At 39.6% G+C, this 24,813-nt stretch overlaps 1 protein-coding gene across 2 annotated transcripts in view; it reads left to right on the top strand.

Moving 5' to 3' along the window:
- The first annotated feature begins 356 nt into the window (after nucleotides 1-356).
- The window catches only part of LOC124259212 (inositol 1,4,5-trisphosphate receptor type 3-like), a 177,526-nt gene continuing 153,069 nt past the window's right edge, over nucleotides 357-24,813 (top strand). The window contains exon 1 of one of the 2 annotated variants that reach the window (XM_046693310.1): nucleotides 357-970. In XM_046693310.1, coding sequence (XP_046549266.1) covers nucleotides 940-970 — 31 coding nt within the window. In that variant the 5' untranslated portion in view covers nucleotides 357-939. Of the gene's footprint in view, nucleotides 971-24,618; nucleotides 24,625-24,813 lie in introns of those variants that run through there. The other variant, XM_046693317.1, reaches the window with a different exon arrangement.

Here is a 24,813-nt window from a genome sequence, read left to right as displayed (position 1 = left end):
ATATTGGTTTGTTTGCGCGAGTATGTGAAAGATTTTAATGAAATTAGTAACAGTTCTCCACAGATCGGACGCTCCCCTGCCGCTGAATCAGCTTCATAATTATTCCTTCACAAGCCGAGACTCAGCGTGGTGTACACCTAAAAACAAACAAAGATTTATTGAGGAGCACAGCGGATGGACCAATTTATGTGCTGAGGAATATAGAAACCAACCGGAAGTACCGACTACTGTGGCATTCGGAGACAGAAGCAGAAAGTGAATTATCGGTATCACTGAAGCGGAGAAAGCACATGTGCCTATTCATGTAAGCAGTGAGCATGTGTGAAAACAGAGTGTTATTTTTAAATACTTAGCTGTTCATCCTTCACCTACGCTATGACACAACGTGTTCAGCTGCGCTAGATACGAACATCCAAGAGGATGGTAGTGTTAACAATGTACTCGTCAACACCAGGATTAAGTCAGCTTCGTTGGTACCGGGTTACCCTCTATGCTTTTATGAGTACTGTATGTTGTTGGTGCCACGGAGTTCCGTTTACTACACGAATCTGGTAACGGTTTTTATGTGTTTTAGTCTTTTACAATGGTGTTTACGTTTCGTATTGGCTTTGTGACAGCCATCTTGACAGACAAGGATTCGCCATTTTCAATCTGGTGTCAATTATTGACAAGCGGATTGTGACCTGTGCAGAACACCGTGGAATATCTTCCTGTGAAAGAACAAACGTGTTGTAGCAAATGCGAAGGATTTGTATCAGTGCGTGGTATGTTAACGGTCGACAGAGTACGTGGCGCTGTGTTATCTAATGCTTGTTAACCATCAGGCATGACAATCATGATTTACGGATGTGTTGTGTGACCGTGTAAGAATATGAAGATCTAGACTTCACAGAGCTACCTCAATTCACTGAAGACAGGGAAATATACTTATCAACAACCATGGGCTTGTTGATGAGAAGGAAGAAAAAGAGTAAGTGTCTTTTACTTAGCTTTATATTTTTCATGTGCCATTTCATACAGCGTCGTCTTTATTGCACATTCCCGCTTCTTTGGTCATCTGTAATCCATGTACCATTCATCAACTTTGTACCATGTCTCATTTGTTACACATCCTCGATATGTGATGGTTATCTTTCAACACTGTAGGATATGCAGCATATGCCCTCTATATGATAGCCATGGGTCATCTTTGTAGCATATCCCCTCTATATGATAGCCATGGATCATCTTTGTAGCATATCCCCTCTATATGAAAGCCATGGATCATCTTTGTAGCATATGCCCTCTATATGATAGCCATGGATCATCTTTGTAGCATATCCCCTCAATATGATAGCCATATGATCATCTTTGTAGCATATTCCCTCAATATATGATAGTCATCTTTGGATCATATCTCTATTGATAGCCATATCATCTTTGTACCATATATACGATAATATGGTCATCTTTGTAGCATATCTATATACGATAGTCATGTGTCAAATCTGTAGCATATCCCCTCTATATGATAGCCATAGGTCATCTTTGTAGCATATCCCCTATATACGATAGTCATGTGTCATATCTGTAGCATATCCCCTCCATATGATAGCCATGTGTCATCTTTGTACAAGATCCCCTATATACGATAGTCATGTGTCATCTTTGTAGCATATCCCCTCAATAGGATAGCCTTATACCCCTATATACGATAGTCATGTGTCATCTTAGTAGCATATCCCCGCAATATGATAGCCATTTGTCATCTTTGTAGCTTATCAAGGCTATATAATAGCCATGTGTAATCCATGTAATATCACCTGCTTTAAGATGGTAAAGTGTCATTTGGGTAGAATCCCCCCCCCCCCCTTACATGATGAACAGGTGTCCTCATTATGACATATCCCCTCTGTATGGTGAGAATTCCCCGCTATATGGCGGTCATGTGTCATCCTCGTATCATATCATATATGACGGTCATGTGTCATCCTTCTGTATGGTGAAATATTCTCCATATATGACGGTCATGTGTCATCCTTGTACCATATCCCTTCTGTATGGTGAAATATCCCCCATATATGACGGTCATGTGTCATCCTTGTACTATATCCCTTCTGTGTGGTGAAATATCCCCGCTATACGACGGTCATGTGTCATCCTTGTACCATATCCCTTCTGTATGGTGAAATATCCTCCATATATGACGGTCATGTGTCATCCTTGTACCATATCCCTTCTGTGTGGTGAAATATCCTCCATATATGACGGTCATGTGTCATCCTTGTACCATATCCCTTCTGTGTGGTGAAATATCCTCCCGATATATGACGGTCATGTGGCATCCTTGTAGCATATCCCTTCTGTGTGGTGAAATATCCTCCATGTATGACGGTCATGTGTCATCCTTGTACCCTATCCCTTCTGTATGGTGAAATATCCCCCATATACGACGGTCATGTGTCATCCTTGTACCACATCCCTTCTGTGTGGTGAAATATCCCCATATATGACGGTCATGTGGCATCCTTTTGTACCTTCTATATCCTCCTTCTGTATGGTGAAATATCCCCAATATACGACGGTCGTGTGTCATCCTTGTACCACATCCCTTCTGTGTGGTGAAATATCCCCAATATATGACGGTCATGTGTCATTCATGTACCATATCCCTTCTGTGTGGTGAAATATCCTCCATATATGACGGTCATGTGTCATTCATGTACCATATCCCTTCTGTGTGGTGAAATATCCTCCATATATGATGGTCATGTGGCATCCGTGTACCATATCGCTTCTGTATGGTGAAATATCCTCCATATATGACGGTCATCCCTGTAGCATATCCCTTCGGCGAGGTGAAATATCCTCTATATATGACGGCCATGTGTCATCCCTGTAGCATAACCCTTCTGTGTGGTGAAATATCCTCCATATATGACGGTCATGTGTCATCCTTGTATCATATCCCTTCTGTATGGTGAAATATCCTCCATATATGACGATCATGTGTCATCCTTCTACCATATCCCTTCTGTGTGGTGAAATATCCCCGCTATATGACGGTCATGTGTCATCTCTGTAGCTTGTCCCCTCTGTATGGTGAAATGTCCCCGCTATATGGCGGTCATGTGTCATCCTTGTACCATATCCCTTCTGTGTGGTGAAATATCCTCGATATATGACGGTCATGTGTCATCTTTGTACCATATCCCTTCTGTATGGTGAAATATCCCCGCTATATGACGGTCATGTGTCATCCTTGTACCATATCTCTTCTGTATGGTGAAATATCCTCCATTTATGACGATCATATGTCATCCTTGTACCATATCCCTTCTGTGTGGTGAAATATGCCCGCTATATGACGGTCATGTGTCATCCCTGTAGCTTATCCCTTCTGTATGGTGAAATATCCCCGCTATATGACGGTCATGTGTCATCCTTGTACCATATCCCTTCTGTATGGTGAAATGTCCCCGCTATATGACGGTCATGTCATCGGTCTGTATGGTGAAAAATATGACGGTCTCATATATCATGTGTCATCCCATATCCCTTCTGTATGGTGAAATATCCTCCATATATGACGATCATGTGTCATCCTTGTACCATATCCCTACTGTGTGGTGAAATATGCCCGCTATATGACGGTCATGTGTCATCCCTGTAGCTTGTCCCCTCTGTATGGTGAAATGTCCCCGCTATATGACGGGTCATGTGTCATCCTTGTATCATATCTCTTCTGTATGGTGAAATATCCTCCACATATGACGGTCATTGTCATTTGTCATCCTTGTACCATATCCCTTCTGTATGGTGAAATGTATGGTGAAATATCGCTTCTGTATGGTGAAATGTCCCCACTATATGACGGTCATGTGTCATCTTTGTACCATATCCCTTCTGTATGGTGAAATATCCTCCATTTATGACGATCATATGTCATCCTTGTACCATATCCCTACTGTGTGGTGAAATATGCCCGCTATATGACGGTCATGTGTCATCCCTGTAGCTTGTCCCCTCTGTATGGTGAAATATCCCCGCTATATGACGCTCATGTGTCATCCACTATATGTATGTGTCATATCGTAGCTTCTGTATGGTGAAATATCCCCACTATATGACGGTCATGTGTCATCTTGTCCCCTCTGTATGGTATGACATCCTAGTACCATATCGCTTCTGTATGGTGAAATGTCCCCACTATATGACGGTCATGTGTCATCTTTGTACCATATCCCTTCTGTATGGTGAAATATCCTCCATATATGACGATCATGGTCATCTTGTCATATCCTTGGTACCTATATATCTGTCATCCCTTCTGTATGGTGAAATGTCCCCGCTATATCCTCCACGTGTCATCCTTGTACCGATCCCTCTGTATGTGAAATATGCCCGCTATATGACGGTCATGTGTATCCCTGTATGGTGAAATATCCCGCTATATGACGCTCATGTGTCATCCTTTGTGGTGTATGGTGAAATGTCCCCACTATATGACGGGTCATCTTTGTACCATATCCCTTCTGTATGGTGAAATATCCCATGTATGACGATCATATGTCATCTGTATGGTGGTGAAATATCCCCGCTATATGACGGTCATGTGTCATCCCTGTAGCTTGTCCCCTCTGTATGGTGAAATATCCCCGCTATATGACGCTCATGTGTCATCCTTGTACCATATCGCTTCTGTATGGTGAAATATCCCCACTATATGACGGTCGACGGTCATGTGTCATCCTTGTACCATATCGCTTCTGTATGGTGAAATATCCTCCATATATGACGGTCATGTGTCAGCCTTGTACCATATCGCTTCTGTATGGTGAAATATCCCCGCTGTATGACGGTTATAACGGTTGCGTGTGATGTTGGAAGAAGTCCCCTCTTTGTGGTAAGTATGTCATTATTTTACGATATCCCATATATGTGGCGAAATCTCTTCGCTGTATGACGGTCATGTGTCGGATTTGTATTGCACGTTCTCTATAAAATTTTCTGATATCAAGAACGAATTGTGCCGAAAGAACACCGTCAGCACAGTACCTGGTACCTATAATGTAGGAGCATTTATATTCTATTCTTGTGAGAATTTTAGGCGTCTCCCTGTGTCAATTGTTTGCCAGATTAGGTCTCATGTGTCTCATACCTACCGTGAAGTGAGTGAGTGAGTTTAGGTTTACGCCACACTCAGCAATATTCCAGCTTTATGGCGACGGTCTGTAAATAATCGAGTCTGGATCAGAAAATCCAGTGATCAACAGCATGAGCATCGATGTACGCAATTGGGAACCGATGACGTGTGTCAACCAAGTCAGCGAGCCTGACCACCCGATCCCGTTAGTCGCCTCTTACGACAAGCATGGCTTACTGAAGATCAATATTCTAACCCGGATCTTCACGGGTGCTGCACTGATGATGTAGATGCTACCGTAATAGAAGTGTCATATTGCAGCAGGTGTAAACAACATTCATTCACTAGTAAGTGGTTTCATTGTTTCACATTTTCAAACAAAAACGATCTTTCATGCTCTCCTGCAAATCTGCAGTCAGGTCAACCCACAAGGACCTTTCCCTGACGCTAAAATCAAAGATATCGATCTGCTAATGATTAAACCTCATGAGTAGTTAACCGAATCCCCCGAGGCGTTCATTGAATAATGTAGTAAGCACCTCCCCTAGATATCATGTGTAAAAAGGCTTTACTAGAAAGTAAAGGTGGCGAATCTGCTTTCATCGGAAGATTCGTACATAACACTTAGGTCACGTGGTGTGGTGTTAATCACACGGGAGAAATAAATACGCCCGGGCTCAGGACACCGTCTAATAAAGCCTAATGGCCACATTCCTGTATTTGCAAGACAGCTGGAAGTAATTGGCACACTGAGGCAATGCTTTACCTTGGTAATTTGGTCTGTACTTGCCATCGATCTTTAACCTCATTGACACCCTGTCTTTGATGGATGAACGTATAGCGTTATTTCGAAGGGGTACTTTTTCAGTGTAATTTTAGTTGCGTGTGTGTATGTACGATGGGGTCGGAAAAGCGTGGCACCACTTGACACGCATTAATGTAGACAGCATCTCCACATAGCTTACGGGTTGGTAGCCTTATGCTAAATGCGTTCGATCGTCACACCGAAGACCGGGTTCTGTTCCGAACATGGGTAAAAATTTTAAGAATATTGTATCCTCTGCGTAGTATCGCGAAGGTATTGCTAAAGGTGGCGTGAAAGTTTACTCACTTACCCATTATATGAGGTAGGGGCTGTAAGGTAGAACCATCACCACAACCCGTTCTAATTGCGCACCCGTGACGAACCCGGGTTAGTACAGGACGTCAGCAACCCATGCGTGTCGTGAAACTGACTAACGGGATCGGGTGGTTAGGTTCGCTGACTTGGTTGACACATGTCATCGGTTCCCAATTGTGTAGATCGATGCTCATGCTGTTAATCACTGGATTGTCTGGGCCAGACTCGATTATTTACAGACCGCCGCCATATAGCTGGAATATTGCTGAGTGCGGCGTTAAACAACAACCAACCAACCAATCTAATTCGGCACTCTGCAGTCATCATCAATACTTGAGTCTCGATTAAACCGGTACTTCGTGTTCATAAGGATATTCTCAGTCTCAATACATACGTTCAATACAAGTCTAAAGCCCGAGTGTATTCTGAATCAAACACTTCATTTGACAGTGAAACCATACAAAATCGATATACAAATAACCGGATATATCGTTTACGATGATATAACATTATGATACTGGCAGAATTATCGCTACTCCACTTTTCCCGAAACACGGTCATTTTGACGTTAATAGTTATGGCGTTAAATTTGTTTCACACAATTGTGTTAGAAGTAGATGATTCAAAATAGAAACATAAAAAGTCCATAATGCAATTCATATCAGTTAATTCATCTTGTTCTGAATTTCACTTTATGAATCATTATAAACGATGAGGTGGCACAGTTCCGAAGCCAGTGCATGTAACACTAAACGAGTCACCATAAATGCCTGACGAGGATCGAGTTGCAAATCTGGATACAAAGGTTCTGTATTCCGCGTAGCTCACTAACGGTCCCAGACAAGATTAAATGTGATTAATGCTGGTGGAAAAACATCACAATGATTCCATTTCTAGCAGCAGTCATCATATATGTCTCTCATCATAGTTTATGAGCCTCATGGAGCTGACAAATGATATGACTCGAGTGAAACATGCTAGTGGACGAGGGTCCCCCTGCACACATAATGAATATTGCCACTCTACGGATTTCGGACCTTTCTGGGCATACATTGATTCATTTCCTTTTTACCTCCATGGTGGGGATGACTGCATTACTTGAGCTGAAAGTGTTACATGTGTAGAAGATAATACAATACGTTTAGTCATTCTCAGTTACATGTGTACGTTAGTAAAGTAAAGGGTAAAGTCGATATCTTCAAATAAATGCATCTATATACTCCCCATCAAAAGTTTAGACTCACTAGTGTAAATGTAGCCACTTACTTAAGTCAACTCTTCTAAACTAGATTTTTCAAAATTTGTCCATACTGTTTAAAGGTACTGTTTACACATGAACTGATGTATTGTAAAACAAGTTCGTAACGTTGAAAAGATTATTGTCATGGGTTCAAAAATGATGAAACTGAGTGAAAATTGGCGAATTTTTAACTAAATTTTACACCTCAACACAGCTGTTCACATGCGCGATATTTGCACATGCTTTTTAGCAATTTAATGCATGATCCTCGTGTAATTCATCTGCATAAAGTTTGCAGTTGGTTCCCCAAAGTTAGTGGAGAAATTCATCTTCGATGTAACCACATATATATACATAACATATAGTGAGTGCTTTAAGTGAGTCTAAACTTTTGACGGGTAGTATATAATAAACTATGTTACTCTGGACGGTAATTTTCTCAATGAAATATTCAAAATGAATCAACGGATTGATGGATTCAATGTCTCTCATAACTAGAAGCGACAAAACTCTTCCCACATCCATAAAACAATGTCTGCTGAAGCCATGCATAAGGCGGCATGTCTGTTTGTGTGTACAACACTTCCCATCTGATCTATGCCTGGTTCACTGTCTACAAGGTCTGCGATAACCTGTAATATGTTGACATACTTACGTCCGAAAATAGTAACTTCTGTTTTTTCACAGTTTTGTAACTGTAGACATAACATATTAAATCAAACTGATACGGCCAACCGAATATTTTGTGTTCTAACATCATTTCGTTACGGTAGGACTGGGTTACTTGGTTCGTTTCTGTCCTCGTCAAAACACCGATGTGCTCGTTGTTCTTTGGTACACTTGTGCATGACGTTAATGGTTTGCCGTGCCTCTCATTTGTAGAGCCTTATACTGTATGAAACAGCGAACAAAAGTCTAAATCATGGAGACATAAAATATTGTACTTTTCCCCTCTGGTCCTTGAGTGAGTGAGTGAGTGAGTTTAGGTTTACGCCGTTTTAGCAGTATTCAAGCAATATCACGGCGGGGGACACCAGAAATGGGCTCACACATTGCACCTATGTTGGGAATGGAACCCGGACATTCGGCGAGACGAGCGAACGCTTTAACCACTGGGCTACCCCATCCCTATTCGTGGAGGTAATAATACATCTTCTCCAAGTTATAGGTACACAACCGGTCAAATAACGTTTTTCAATTATGGGAAAGATGAAATGCAAATTGACATCGCGTTCAGACAAGGAAATAACAAGTACCGTCTTTGACGTTTTGAGTGTGGGACGCAGCAGGTGAGCGAACCAGTGACCTTCCCCTCTGTTTGTAGACGTTCTATCCATTACACCACGGGGCGTTCCTGTCGTTTGTAAAGAAAATGACACTCTAGAACACTGGGGATTTGACCAACTTAACCACACTGTCTGACTCTAGCGAGCGGAAAAGTTGCGAGTAAGTGATCGCCTTAATAACACACATGGTCTGGTAATTGAAGAGACGGCGATACACCTAGCAACTAAACTGATACTTGAAGCCGGGAACTGCTGCAATCTCATCGATTCTCTGAAACAATGGCCAGCGTCACGTCACCGTCACCGGCGTTGAGTGGTACAACGATAGTCAATCAAAGTACAATATATGCATAATATAGCGTGCAAATGTTTGGCGGAACGTTTGTTTGTTTTTCGACTATTGATACGTGCTGCTCGAGCAATAATAATTAGACACACAACCATGAGTAGTCAACATCAATGCCATGCGTTGGTGACACAACATATGCATTATGTCTACAAGTTTTAACATCGTTTGACAAGGGTAGAGATCATGTTGTACCAAGGATAATGATAAATTTAAATAATTCAATCCATTATCAGAAATGGTGATAGAACAGGATGGACATTATTTGAAATATACACGGACTCGTTATTCTTGACAGTTGTCGTAAATCATAGCTGATTACTGAACTCCATTGAATACGCTCTGGTACACTCGTGGTATTTATCATTGACTACAACGCGGGCAGTTAAGGCAAATCTGTATTTTATGCTATGGCGTTAAAGGAAATTTTTGCGAGGATGGAAATATGTATTATTCACGTTACGTCAAAGTGATTTATAGGGAGAAATACGTAACGAAAGGGCGTAGCCAGCCTGTCAACGTGAATCCAATGCGTATACTAGAGATCCACTAAATTAAACTAAAAGTCAAAGTATAGAAATCATTGCAGAAGACGAATGTTAATTTCTACTCAAATGCACTGTCTTACCAGTTAGGACAACGGTGAGAAACAATTCTGTGACTCTTCAAAATATTCGGACCGCCTCCGTGGTGTAGTGGTTAGAGCGTCCGTCCGGAGAGCGGAAGGTCGCGGGTTCGATCCCCGACTGCGTCATACAAAAAGACGTTAAAATATGGTACTTGTTGGTCCCTGCCTGGCGCTCGGCATTAATGGGTACAACAAGGACTGGTCGGCTCGGAGTCAGTATAATGTGCCTGAGTGGGGTATTCATGCTTCACTGCAGCATGGTATCTCAGTTGGCTAGCACTATAAAACCAGCTTAAGTCTGGGCTAGTACAAGCAGCCGAACATACACATACACACGCATGCACGTCGTCATATGAGCGAAATATTCTCAAGCACGACTTTAAACCCAATTTCTCCTCACCTTAAACATATTCATGAAAATATGTAACGCCAAAGCAAGAGAATAGCCAAACTCGGTTATCTGCCCAAACGGATTCCACGGGAGTAAAAAAATTTAAAATTATATAAAGTGGGTGAAAAGTGTCTAAATCGATAATGGGGATGAGTAATGGTAGCAGGCGTTCGCAAATAATATACTCTTTAAAAAAAGTAGGGGAACCTGAACTTTCAGTTTGGATAGGAAGTATAAGCGTTAACAAACTTTTCAAAGACAGTCATCTTATGAACGCACCACCGGTTCTCTTTATCACCGCCCCTAAATACAACAACACAGCACACATACACGTGCATGGGGTGTCATTCTTGATTTTGACTGTTTTCAAGAAGGTCGAAATGTAACTGTAGATCTTTAATTTTGACAATCATCGTGCTTCACACAGTTATTAGTGTTTGTTTCTAGCATTTTTGTTTTGTTTGTTTGGAAATGAAAATCGTACACATGCAATTTTCACGTCATACACCTATCATCTTTCGAGAGCGATTACTGTACAAACAATTATGGTCATAAGGAAGTGCAAGTAGTGATGCACTCTCAAAACATTCATTATTATCATTTCAACATTGACTGACTCCGATATATCTCCCAATTTTTTTCAATAGTAAATTAAAAATGAAGTTCCCTTACTTTTTTTAAGAGTATATTTGGGATGTGTGCTCGATGGGTACCTTTTATCCACGAAAGACTATATTCGGGATAATGTAGCATCAATGAAATACATCAATGATATATGACAATGATATGTATCCATGCTATGTGCGCTTCTAGAGATAGTGTTAACGTGTGAATAGAAGAGTCTCTGAAATACTCGCATCGGTCGTCAGTCGAGCAGGTGCAGAACAGTGATTACTGTGTGTGCTGTAGGCGACGGTGGTTGCCCAGTCAGATCTTTCCTCCCTGTACACCACTGTAATAAATCATTGTATAGATTATTTCGTGACATGGTAAATCAACAACAGTTTGGAAATATGGTCTTCGTATTTCCAGTGAATGCACCTTTGCAAGAAATATGAGAGTTAAAGAAAATGCTCCATTTGTTTAAGAATGTAATGAAAAGGGTCCGTCACTATATTTGTCCGACACTGTATTATCGAACGAAACTACTTAATGCTGAAGGTTTTTTTTATCATGATCCGGTCTCTGTTGTATCAATACCTTTCTACTGTATTGTAATACCTGATCGATTTATGTGAGTTCTTTTCGGATAAATATTTCTTACGTCGACAGAACATTCATCAGCTGATAGAAATAGCATTTACAATAACACTGCATAAATCCCATTCAGGTCGCTATCGGCCATGTCCGATCGTGTATTAGGATTACCACCATATAAAATGCACGGAATCGTTTTCAAAGATTCTAAGCTAAATTGTCTAACGTAGCAAAATATTATTGTAACTTTGAACACATCTAAATCAATGTCGGCGTTCAAAGGCCACGGTGCGTTATTGTGTAATCAATTCTTTTGATGTGGTAATCCGCGAGTAGGGCGCAGGATACGAGATGATGGATGCGGTTGTATGTAAGACTTGATGGTGGCTTATTAGAGTTGGTAGTAGATGGAAGTCTTCAAATCTGTGTCTACTATAAATGATTGTAATGGCATCTTATGGAGTCAAGTGAATAATGACCACAATATTTCAGGGGACAGTTATGATATAAACGATGATATATTTGGCAGTACTATTTGGGATGATGGATTAATCATATATTTTTTTGTGACGGCGTTGGTCCAGACTGTCAAATGTCTAGAACATGATTATGGTATTGGGGTTTATGTTATGTGGAATTGCTGTAATGCTGGTATTATCTATTGACTGAGGGGTTTGGTACAGATAGGCGAACAAAATGATAAAAAGAAGATGTTGGGACGAATATGCGTAAAAACTACGACAAAACTGCCCATACAAAATATTAAGCACAATAGTATTGATGATCAAGATGATGTGGCAATGTATGGCGGCGATGATGATGATGACGACGGTGACCATGATTCCCGACTGCGTCATACCCAAACACGTTGAGAGTTGGTACCTACAGGTACCGTTGGGCACTCACAGAATACACTCAAGTACAGGCTGGTTATGAGTCAGTATACTCTGTCTGAGAGGAACATTCACATCAAAACGATACCTGATATCTGGTATCGAAACAGCATTGGTTTGGGACTTGTACTTAGTACACGCACGCACGCACGCACGCAACCAACACACACTCTCACACACCCCCTCTCCCTCTCCACCCCCGCACACGCACGCGCGCACAACACACACGCACTATCTAAAATCACACGTGCCATACGCCAGAAAGAATGTCCGCCTTTGCAAACGACAGTATTATTATTATTGGATATTTATAAAGCGCACATATCCACGCACTAGTGCATGCTCAAGTATTAGAGTTTCACGTCGCTGAATTAACAGTAGTTAATTATATCAGCACGAACACAATAGAAGCACGAGAAGTGATGAGATTATACCACAGACATGCCAACTATAAATTAAAGTGTTATAATGCAATGATGAAGATATATTGCAGAAAGGTGCTTCGGTAATGGTGCACCATAACATTGAAGGCACATTAAAAAATCATACAATTTCACGTTGGGATGACGTGATTATTCTACGTTTTTCACAAGGAGAATGTTTAGGGTTTTCTGAGACCACCTGTGTGCTCAATGATCTTACAGCCACAGCTTCCCCAACCGGGCATGCATCACCTTTAACATAAACAGAGCTTATGCTACCTAATTACCCAATGAAAGAAAACAATAATCCCTGACAGTGGATCTCCCTGGAATAACAATCGGCTTGTAGCACTTTGTCGAAGGGAATAACAGAATCAGTGATAGGATCGATGTGTAATGCCAACACGAGGTGGAGGGACTCACCGGCCACTTGTAACAATCAATAAGGTTTTACATTGTAACGAGAATGCAATGAGGACCTGATTAATATCACGTCAAAGGAGAATGATTTATTTTCAATAAAATTCTTTATAAACAATAACCTGGTGATGGTTTCGATGAATCATATTATTGCGATGCTGTGAGTGGCAACTAAACGTTGAGGAACATCATTAATGTGATTACTAGCAGTGCTGAATTCTATCCATTTTCGAAAGGAAACTACATCATCTGACAGAATGGGTAAAAAGGTAGAAAATTTATCTTAAAAATTATACTATGCGAATTTTTGGGACACCCGAACTTTCAAATCCTGTGAGGTCGCAAATACTTTCAAATCGTGTTGTGACGGGGTGCGGAATTCTTTCGAAACATCAGTGATGATTTGTGACGTGGGTGCTGGTTGACTCCGACAGACAACAGTGGCATTGATATGCTGCAGCTGCAACAATGTAGCTATAATGCTGCTAACTGTGTGGCTGTCGTACTAGTAAATACTGTAGCTACAATGTAGCTACCACATCGCTAACAACAGTGATGTCATTGTAATCCTCACAACAGAGTAACTAGTATGTAGCTGACAACAATGTTAATATAGTACAGCTGATAACAATGTCAATATAGTACAGCTGACAACAATGTTAATATAGTACAGCTGATAGCAATGTCAATATAGTACAACTGTTAACAATGTCAATATAGTACAACTGTTAACAATGTCAATATAGTACAACTGATAATAATGTCAATATAGTACAGCTGATAACAATGTCAATATAGTACAGCTGATAACAATGTCAATATAGTACAGCTGATAACAATGTCAATATGGTACAGCTGATAACAATGTCAATATAGTACAGCTGATAACCATGTCAATATAGTACAGCTGATAACAATGTCAATATAGTACAACTGATAACAATGTCAATATAGTACAACTGTTAACAATGTCAATATAGTACAACTGATAATAATGTCAATATAGTGCATCTGATAACAATGTCAATATAGTACAGCTGATAACAATGTCAATATAGTGCAACTGATAACAATGTCAATATAGTACAACTGTTAACAATGTCAATATAGTACAACTGATAATAATGTCAATATAGTGCAGCTGATAACAATGTCACTATAGTACAGCTGATAACAATGTCAATATAGTACAGCTGATAACAATGTCAATATAGTACAGCTGATAGCAATGTCAATATAGTACAGTCAATAGCAATGTAGTTTCCACGCTGCTTCTAAAATGTTGCTATAGTACACTTGACAACAATAATAATAATAGTATACTAATAATGGCAGTGTTGTTATAATCCAGCTGACAGAATTATATAGCTATTGGTAGTGGGGGTACTCCTGACAACAACAACAACACTATTACGCTGTTGGAAAAACAATAAAACAACTGAAGCATCATACTGCTGACAACTGTGACTTTAAACCTTGTGACACTGTGACATGTAACTGCAACACTTCTAATAGCAATGTACCTAGAACTGCTGACAATAACTTAGCAAGCATAGGTAACATAGGTGACAGCGGTATTACTATCACTATGTTGAAAATGACGTAATTATAGTATGTTAGCAAGTGTGTAACTACAGCTGACAGAAATGTAATCATTACAGTGCACATAAATGTAACTGACAACTCTGTTCCTGTAACGGTGCTGAAAACAATGTATCTATATCACCGCTGGCAGCAATGTGACTAGTGTACTGCTTACAACAATGTAACCATTGTATTGCTGCAACTATTGTGTTGTAGTACATCTGACAAGATCTAAGCTCTACTACACATGACAACATTGCTGACAGCACTGGAATTGTCGTGCATATGACAACACTGTTACTAGCACACTGTTGAGAACAAGGTAATTGTAGTACATATGACAACAATGTTACTATCACACTGTTGAGAACAAGGTAATTGTAGTACACATGACAACACTGGTACTAGCACACTGTTGAGAACAAGGTAATTGTAGTACACATGACAACACTGTTACTAGCACACTGTTGAGAACAAGGTAATTGTAGTACAGATGACAACAATGTTACTATCACACTGTTGAGAACAAGGTAATTGTAGTACAGATGACATCACTGGTACTAGCACACTGTTGAGAACAAGGTAATTGTAGTACAGATTACAACACTGTTACTAGCACACTGTTGAGAACAAGGTAATTGTAGTACAGATGACAACACTGTTACTAGTACACTGTTGAGAACAAGGCAATTGTAGTACATATGACAACACTGTTACTAGTACACTGTTGAGAAAGAGGTGATTGTAGTACACATGACAACACTGTTACTATCACACTGTTGAGAACAAGGTAATTGTAGTACAGATGACAACACTGTTACTAGCACACTGTTGAGAACAAGGTAATTGTAGTACAGATTACATCACTGTTACTAGCACACTGTTGAGAAAGAGATGATTGTAGTACAGATGACAACACTGTTACTAGTACACTGTTGAGAACAAGGCAATTGTAGTACATATGACAACACTGTTACTAGCACACTGTTGAGAACAGGGTAATTGTAGTACACATGACAACACTGGTACTAGCACACTGTTGAGAACAAGGTAATTGTAGTACACATGACAACAATGTTACTATCACACTGTTGAGAACAAGGTAATTGTAGTACAGATGACAACACTGGTACTAGCACACTGTTGAGAACAAGGTAATTGTAGTACACATGACAACACTGGTACTAGCACACTGTTGAGAACAAGGTAATTGTAGTACATATGACAACACTGTTACTAGTACACTGTTGAGAACAAGGTAATTGTAGTACACATGACAACACTGGTACTAGCACACTGTTGAGAACAAGGTAATTGTAGTACACATGACAACACTGTTACTAGCACACTGTTGAGAACAAGGTAATTGTAGTACATATGACAACACTGTTACTAGCACACTGTTGAGAACAAGGTAATTGTAGTACACATGACAACACTGGCACTAGCACACTGTTGAGAACAAGGTAATTGTAGTACACATGACAACAATGTTACTATCACACTGTTGAGAACAAGGTAATTGTAGTACAGATGACATCACTGTTACTAGCACACTGTTGAGAAAGAGATGATTGTAGTACAGATGACAACACTGTTACTAGTACACTGTTGAGAACAAGGCAATTGTAGTACATATGACAACACTGTTACTAGTACACTGTTGAGAACAAGGTAATTGTAGTACATATGACAACACTGTTACTAGTACACTGTTGAGAACAAGGTAAGTGTAGTACACATGACAACACTGGTACTAGCACACTGTTGAGAACAAGGTAATTGTAGTACAGATGACAACACTGTTACTAGCACACTGTTGAGAACAAGGTAATTGTAGTACACATGACAACAATGTTACTATCACACTGTTGAGAACAAGGTAATTGTAGTACATATGACAACACTGGTACTAGCACACTGTTGAGAACAAGGCAATTGTAGTACATATGACATCACTGTTACTAGCACACTGTTGAGAACAAGGCAATTGTAGTACATATGACATCACTGTTACTAGCACACTGTTGACAAAGAGGTGATTGTAGTACAGATGACAACACTGTTACTAGCACACTGTTGAGAAAGAGGTGATTGTAGTACAGATGACAACAATGTTACTAGTACACTGTTGAGAACAAGGTAATTGTAGTACATATGACAACACTGTTACTAGCACACTGTTGAGAACAAGGTAATTGTAGTACAGATGACAACACTGTTACTAGCACACTGTTGACAACAAGGTAATTGTAGTACAGATGACAACACTGTTACTAGCACACTGTTGACAAAGAGGTGATTGTAGTACAGATGACAACACTGTTACTAGCACACTGTTGAGAAAGAGGTGATTGTAGTACAGATGACAACAATGTTACTAGTACACTGTTGAGAACAAGGTAATTGTAGTACATATGACAACACTGTTACTAGCACACTGTTGACAACAAGGTAATTGTAGTACATATGACAACACTATTACTAGCACACTGTTGAGAACAAGGTAATTGTAGTACAGATGACAACACTGTTACTAGCACATTGTTGACAACAAGGTAATTGTAGTACATATGACAACACTGTTACTACCACACTGTTGAGAACAGGGTAATTGTAGTACACATGACAACATTGTTACTAGCACACTGTTGAGAACAAGGTAATTGTAGTACACATGACAACACTGTTACTAGCACACTGTTGACAACAAGGTAATTGTAGTACAGATGACAACACTGTTACTAGCACACTGTTGAGAAAGAGGTGATTGTAGTACAGATGACAACAATGTTACTATCACACTGTTGAGAACAAGGTGATTGCAGTACATATGACAACACTGTTACTAGCACACTGTTGAGAACAAGGTAATTGTAGTACATATGACAACACTGTTACTAGCACACTGTTGACAACAAGGTAATTGTAGTACATATGACAACACTATTACTAGCACACTGTTGAGAACAAGGTAATTGTAGTACAGATGACAACACTGTTACTAGCACACTGTTGACAAAGAGGTGATTGTAGTACAGATGACAACAATGTTACTATCACACTGTTGAGAACAAGGTGATTGCAGTACATATGACAACACTGTTACTAGCACACTGTTGACAACAAGGTAATTGTAGTTCACATGACAACACTGTTACTAGCACACTGTTGACAACAAGGTAATTGTAGTTCACATGACAACACTGTTACTAGCACACTGTTGAGAAAGAGGTGATTGTAGTACAGATGACAACAATGTTACTATCACACTGTTGAGAACAAGGTGATTGCAGTACATATGACAACACTGTTACTATCACACTGTTGACAACAAGGTAATTGTAGTTCACATGACAACACTGTTACTAGCACTCTGTTGACAACAAGGTAATTGTAGTTCACATGACAACACTGTTACTAGCACACTGTTGACAACAAGGTAATTGTAGTTCACATGACAACACTGTTACTAGCACACTGTTGAGAACAAGGTAATTGTAGTTCATATGACAACACTATTACTATCACACTGTTGAGAACAAGGTAATTGTAGTACAGATGACAACACTGTTACTAGCACACTGTTGAGAAAGAGGTGATTGTAGTACAGATGACAACAATGTTACTATCACACTGTTGAGAACAAGGTGATTGCAGTACATATGACAACACTGTTACTAGCACACTGTTGACAACAAGGTAATTGTAGTACATATGACAACACTGTTACTACCACACTGTTGAGAACAGGGTAATTGTAGTACACATGACAACATTGTTACTAGCACACTGTTGAGAACAAGGTAATTGTAGTACACATGACAACACTGTTACTAGCACACTGTTGACAACAAGGTAATTGTAGTACAGATGACAACACTGTTACTAGCACACTGTTGAGAAAGAGGTGATTGTAGTACAGATGACAACACTGTTACTAGCACACTGTTGAGAACAGGGTAATTGTAGTACAGATGACAACACTGTTACTAGCACACTGTTGAGAACAGGGTAATTGTAGTACAGATGACAACACTGTTACTAGCACACTGTTGAGAACAGGGTAATTGTAGTACAGATGACAACACTGTTACTAGCACACTGTTGAGAAAGAGGTGATTGTAGTACATATGACAACACTGTTACTAGGACACTGTTGAGAAAAGGGTAATTGTAGTACAGATGACAACACTGTTACTAGCACACTGTTGAGAAAGAGGTGATTGTAGTACAGATGACAACACTGCTACTAGCACACTGTTGAGAACAGGGTAATTGTAGTACAGATGACAACACTGTTACTAGCACACTGTTGAGAAAGAGGTAATTGTAGTACAGATGACAACACTGTTACTAGCACACTGTTGAGAAAGAGGTGATTGTAGTACAGATGACAACACTGTTACTAGCACACTGTTGAGAAAGAGATGATTGTAGTACAGATGACAACACTGTTACTAGCACACTGTTGAGAAAGAGGTGATTGTAGTACAGATGACAACACTGTTACTAGCACACTGTTGAGAACAAGGTAATTGTAGTACAGATGACAACACTGTTACTAGCACACTGTTGAGAACAAGGTAATTGTAGTACAGATGACAACACTGTTACTAGCACACACTGTTGAGAACAAGGTAATTGTAGTACAGATGACAACACTGTTACTAGCACACTGTTGAGAAAGAGGTGATTGTAGTACACAGATGACAACACTGTTACTAGCACACTGTTGAGAAAGAGTGGTGTAGTAGTACAGATGACAACACTGTTACTAGTACACTGTTGAGAACAAGGTAATTGTAGTACATATGACAACACTGTTACTAGCACACTGTTGAGAACAGGGTAATTGTAGTACAGATGACAACACTGTTACTAGCACACTGTTGAGAAAGAGGTGATTGTAGTACACATGACAACACTGTTACTAGCACACTGTTGAGAAAAGGGTAATTGTAGTACAGATGACAACACTGTTACTATAACACTGTTGAGAAAGAGGTGATTGTAGTACAGATGACAACACTGTTACTAGCACACTGTTGAGAACAGGGTAATTGTAGTACAGATGACAACACTGTTACTAGCACACTGTTGAGAAAGAGGTAATTGTAGTACAGATGACAACACTGTTACTAGCACACTGTTGAGAAAGAGGTGATTGTAGTACAGATGACAACACTGTTACTAGCACACTGTTGAGAAAGAGATGATTGTAGTACAGATGACAACACTGTTACTAGCACACTGTTGAGAAAGAGGTGATTGTAGTACATATGACAACACTGTTACTAGCACACTGTTGAGAACAAGGTAATTGTAGTACAGATGACAACACTGTTACTAGCACACTGTTGAGAACAAGGTAATTGTAGTACAGATGACAACACTGTTACTAGCACACTGTTGAGAACAGGGTAATTGTAGTACAGATGACAACACTGTTACTAGCACACTGTTGAGAAAGCGGTGATTGTAGTACAGATGACAACACTGTTACTAGCACACTGTTGAGAAAGCGGTGATTGTAGTACAGATGACATCACTGTTACTAGCACACTGTTGAGAACAGGGTAATTGTAGTACAGATGACAACACTGTTACTAGCACACTGTTGAGAAAGAGGTGATTGTAGTACAGATGACAACACTGTTACTAGCACACTGTTGAGAAAGAGGTGATTGTAGTACATATGACAACACTGTTACTAGCACACTGTTGAGAAAAGGGTAATTGTAGTACAGATGACAACACTGTTACTAGCACACTGTTGAGAAAGAAGTGATTGTAGTACAGATGACAACACTGTTACTAGCACACTGTTGAGAACAGGGTAATTGTAGTACAGATGACAACACTGTTACTAGCACACTGTTGAGAAAGAGGTAATTGTAGTACAGATGACAACACTGTTACTAGCACACTGTTGAGAAAGAGGTGATTGTAGTACAGATGACAACACTGTTACTAGCACACTGTTGAGAAAGAGATGATTGTAGTACAGATGACAACACTGTTACTAGCACACTGTTGAGAAAGAGGTGATTGTAGTACAGATGACAACACTGTTACTAGCACACTGTTGAGAACAAGGTAATTGTAGTACAGATGACAACACTGTTACTAGCACACTGTTGAGAACAAGGTAATTGTAGTACAGATGACAACACTGTTACTAGCACACTGTTGAGAACAGGGTAATTGTAGTACAGATGACAACACTGTTACTAGCACACTGTTGAGAAAGAGGTGATTGTAGTACAGATGACAACACTGTTACTAGCAAACTGTTGAGAAAGAGGTGATTGTAGTACAGATGACATCACTGTTACTAGCACACTGTTGAGAACAGGGTAATTGTAGTACAGATGACATCACTGTTACTAGCACACTGTTGAGAAAGAGGTGATTGTAGTACAGATGACAACACTGTTACTAGCACACTGTTGAGAACAAGGTAATTGTAGTACAGATGACAACACTGTTACTAGCACACTGTTGAGAAAGAGGTGATTGTAGTACAGATGACAACACTGTTACTAGCACACTGTTGAGAACAGGGTAATTGTAGTACAGATGACAACACTGTTACTAGCACACTGTTGAGAACAAGGTAATTGTAGTACACATGACAACACTGTTACTAGCACACTGTTGAGAACAAGGTAATTGTAGTACACATGACAACACTGTTACTAGTACACTGTTGAGAACAAGGTAATTGTAGTACATATGACAACAATGTTACTAGTACACTGTTGACAAAAAGGTAATTGTAGTACACATGACAACAACGATCATTCAGAGGAACGAAAAAATTCCTGCTTAAAACCACACTAACACAAGAAAAGTGTTGATTAGTTGATGCTCGTTGATTAGATTCGTTGATTAGAATCTTTGAAGGTCATTAAGAAGTGGCAAGATAAGAAAAGCAAGGTTTATGGATGTCAACTTCTTTATTGTGAACAACACGACGTTTCGGATAGTCCACTTACTCCTTCGGCAAGTCTGGTGGTCTTATTGAACTTGTTGATGAATATTACTGCATCATCTCCATGTTATTGTCGGATCAAATCTTTGAAGGGCATTTGGAAGTGGAATGCATAAGAAAAGCAAGATTTATGGACGTCAACTTCTTTATTGTGAATAACACAACGTTTCGGAGTGTATGTTTGCTCCTTCATCAGGTAATGAAACGTCTCACACGTTGATAAAGTACAACAGAAGCATTCGTAAAAGAATGATTTTTATACGTCGGCAAACAATGCATACATCACAGAATAATTCTCGATTAACTACTGAAATAGATTCCATTTGGCGAAAACGGCTGACCACAAGGGGTTAAAGTATAAGAATGTATCCCTAAATACCAGTGACAGTAGGTGATCGCAAAAAGGATAAACGGTAGCATCAGCAACACACAGGTAAGCGTTTGTTTTTTGCATGCCGCCATACAAACCAGACAATCAAGTGATGGACCAGACCACCCATTGACACGATAATACATTCAAACCTTTCGAAGCAGGAAATTATATCATTTGCAAATAGAACACATTTTAAATCTCTCGATATTTCCAAGGTTTCATTGATTACAAAGTCTGGGGTGTAAACAGTGAGTGAGTGAATATTGAGTTACGCCGCTTTCAGCAAACTGCCAGCAATGTCACGGCGGGGAACACAGGAAATGGGCTTCAGACATTGAACCAATTTAGGGAATCGAACCCGGGTCTTCGGCGTGATGATTATACCCTGGATACTCCCTGCTTAGCCCTTTCATCCAAGTTTGAGTACTATTGCTGAGAGGTGAATTTTACCATCTTTGTCGAAAATAACTATTATCACTGCTCATGTATTTTCTTACCTCTGGATATGTACTGCCTCACAGTTTGACACTGCCATAAGGGTACCTCAGTCATTTTTAAAATAGAATTGTAAAATACACCATGTACTCCGTGGTGAAATTAATTGAAGAAGACGGATTGAGCTTGATTTTACAGATCGCCAGATCACAGCTCCAATGTCGATAACATGACCCATACATATCAATTAAAGATAAGTAGAGGAATTCATAGATAAAGTCAATCAGGTAAATACAACAGAATTCGAACAACTGAGGGATTTTGATCGTATTGCTCACAGATGCAATAGAAATACTGATATTTAAGAGTCCCATGCAGCAGGTTGGACGCAATATGTTATCTAGAAACAGTGTCTTGGAAATGGCTTGACCACCATTGTGAAAATAGTAAACATCATATATCCTGAATATTTTTGAGACCCATCATTTTAGGCATTTTAATATTACTGGTGGGCATGATCTACATTCATGTAGATTTGCATGTAGTTATAGCCAAAGGTGTATAGTGCCTTTGAATCAATCCTGGACTGTGGATGTTATTTGCCTCAGATAGAAGCATATGCTTCAGAAGAATTTTCACTAAATTTACAACTGGATATAAAATATATTTATAAGTGCCAAATATGTCCAAAATGCAGCAGGAAATTAAAATGTTATTTCGATAACAATGTACAGAAGACTTCATGTGCTATGAGATTTTGGTCGATATGGTAACTGGCATGATAAAGACGAAGCGAATTATACTCAATACAAGAGAGCAAAACATCCTTAGAATACGACATCTCCATTTGAAACAAAAGCGTAGAACAGGCGTTTCATGGAATACGTGAAGTAAATGGATATATAGACTAATATACCACAGACAGACGGAGATGAAGGTCACAGATCAGCTTAAACATTTTAAAGATTTCCCAAAACGTTTTGACGCCTATTTTTCTGATTATGTTGACATTCATATTGAAAAGATTTGATTCATACGACTATGATGTTGCTTTGTCAATTCAAACCAACTGTGAAAGATCTGAAATTAACCCCTTGTCCATGCAATTAAATATCAAATACAAGGATGGTCACTCATTCATCCAAATACACGTTTTTAATTGTTTGAAGAATGTGGATATACATGTAGGAGAGGTTATTGGACAGAAACTGGCCTGTTTACATCACTTGAAAACATTGGCTATACAACAGTCGCTTACATATTCCATTATGACCAAACGTAACTAGTGTGAAAACGATTTCTTGTTGTGTACTCGCTGAACAGCAATGTGTACTGAGGTGTTAGTCAAGGTCGTGCTCTATCAGGGTGGCTCTGTAAACGTATAAATGACATGTAATCAAGCGTTGACTTGGGGCGTGGGATGTGTCATCTTAGAGTATTACATAAGGTATTCCATTATCACATGTTAAGCAGCTCGCCTGACGGACTGCCAGGACACGTTAATCAAATGCAGCATGTACGCTGAACCTCAGAGACAGCTGAACCTCAGAGACAGCTGAACCTCAGAGACAGCGAACCTCAGAGACAGTTGAACCTCAGAGACAGCGTTGTAAACCTCAGATGAAACCCAAACAACGTTGTACAAACATTCCAAACAAATGATGAAACACAAACAGCATTGTACAAACATTCCACATCAGATGTGACTGTTTACATCAGACATATTGCTAAAAGCGGCGTAAAGTGTTCGTTCCAACACTGTAACTTTACTTTAGACGTTTTATCATCAGAGACAGTAGTGTGCACAGTGAACATCAGAACCAGTACTGAGCATACTGTTTAACAATTACAGCATTGTACACACAATGAATCACAGAGTATACTCTGTATAAATCTACTTAGAATATTGGACAGTGTATGAGTCATACACCACTGTACACACAATGGACAACAGAAACAGCACCGTACCCACTAGACATCAACGACAACGGTGAAAAAAGACTGTAAATGAGAAACATCACACAGGAGACGCTGTACAAGGGACGGCTCTGTACATACAGCATCATTAGTGACGGCACTGTACACATACTCTACAACAGAAGCTGTACAGTTCATACTGTACATCAGCAAAGGCACCGTACACACACTGAAAATCGGAAGACAAAGAGTAAAAGTAAAAGGGAGCAGATCATATCTTTAAAATACAACATTTCAAATTGAAAACATAGCTCTTAACATTAAATCTCCGGTTTAATGTGCATTCAACAAAAACTGAAAATAATACATTTCGCTCCGATTTAATAATCTGAGAGTAATGGGGACATTTACGCAACAAGATGTCTGCTAATGTCAAGTT

Source organism: Haliotis rubra, unplaced genomic scaffold (genome assembly GCF_003918875.1).
Source record: "Haliotis rubra isolate DU_JTF1 unplaced genomic scaffold, ASM391887v1 Scf713, whole genome shotgun sequence".
In the NCBI taxonomy this organism is placed as follows: domain Eukaryota; kingdom Metazoa; phylum Mollusca; class Gastropoda; order Lepetellida; family Haliotidae; genus Haliotis; species Haliotis rubra.
Note: the sequence above shows the minus strand (reverse complement) of the source record. Positions and strands in the feature narration are given on the sequence as shown.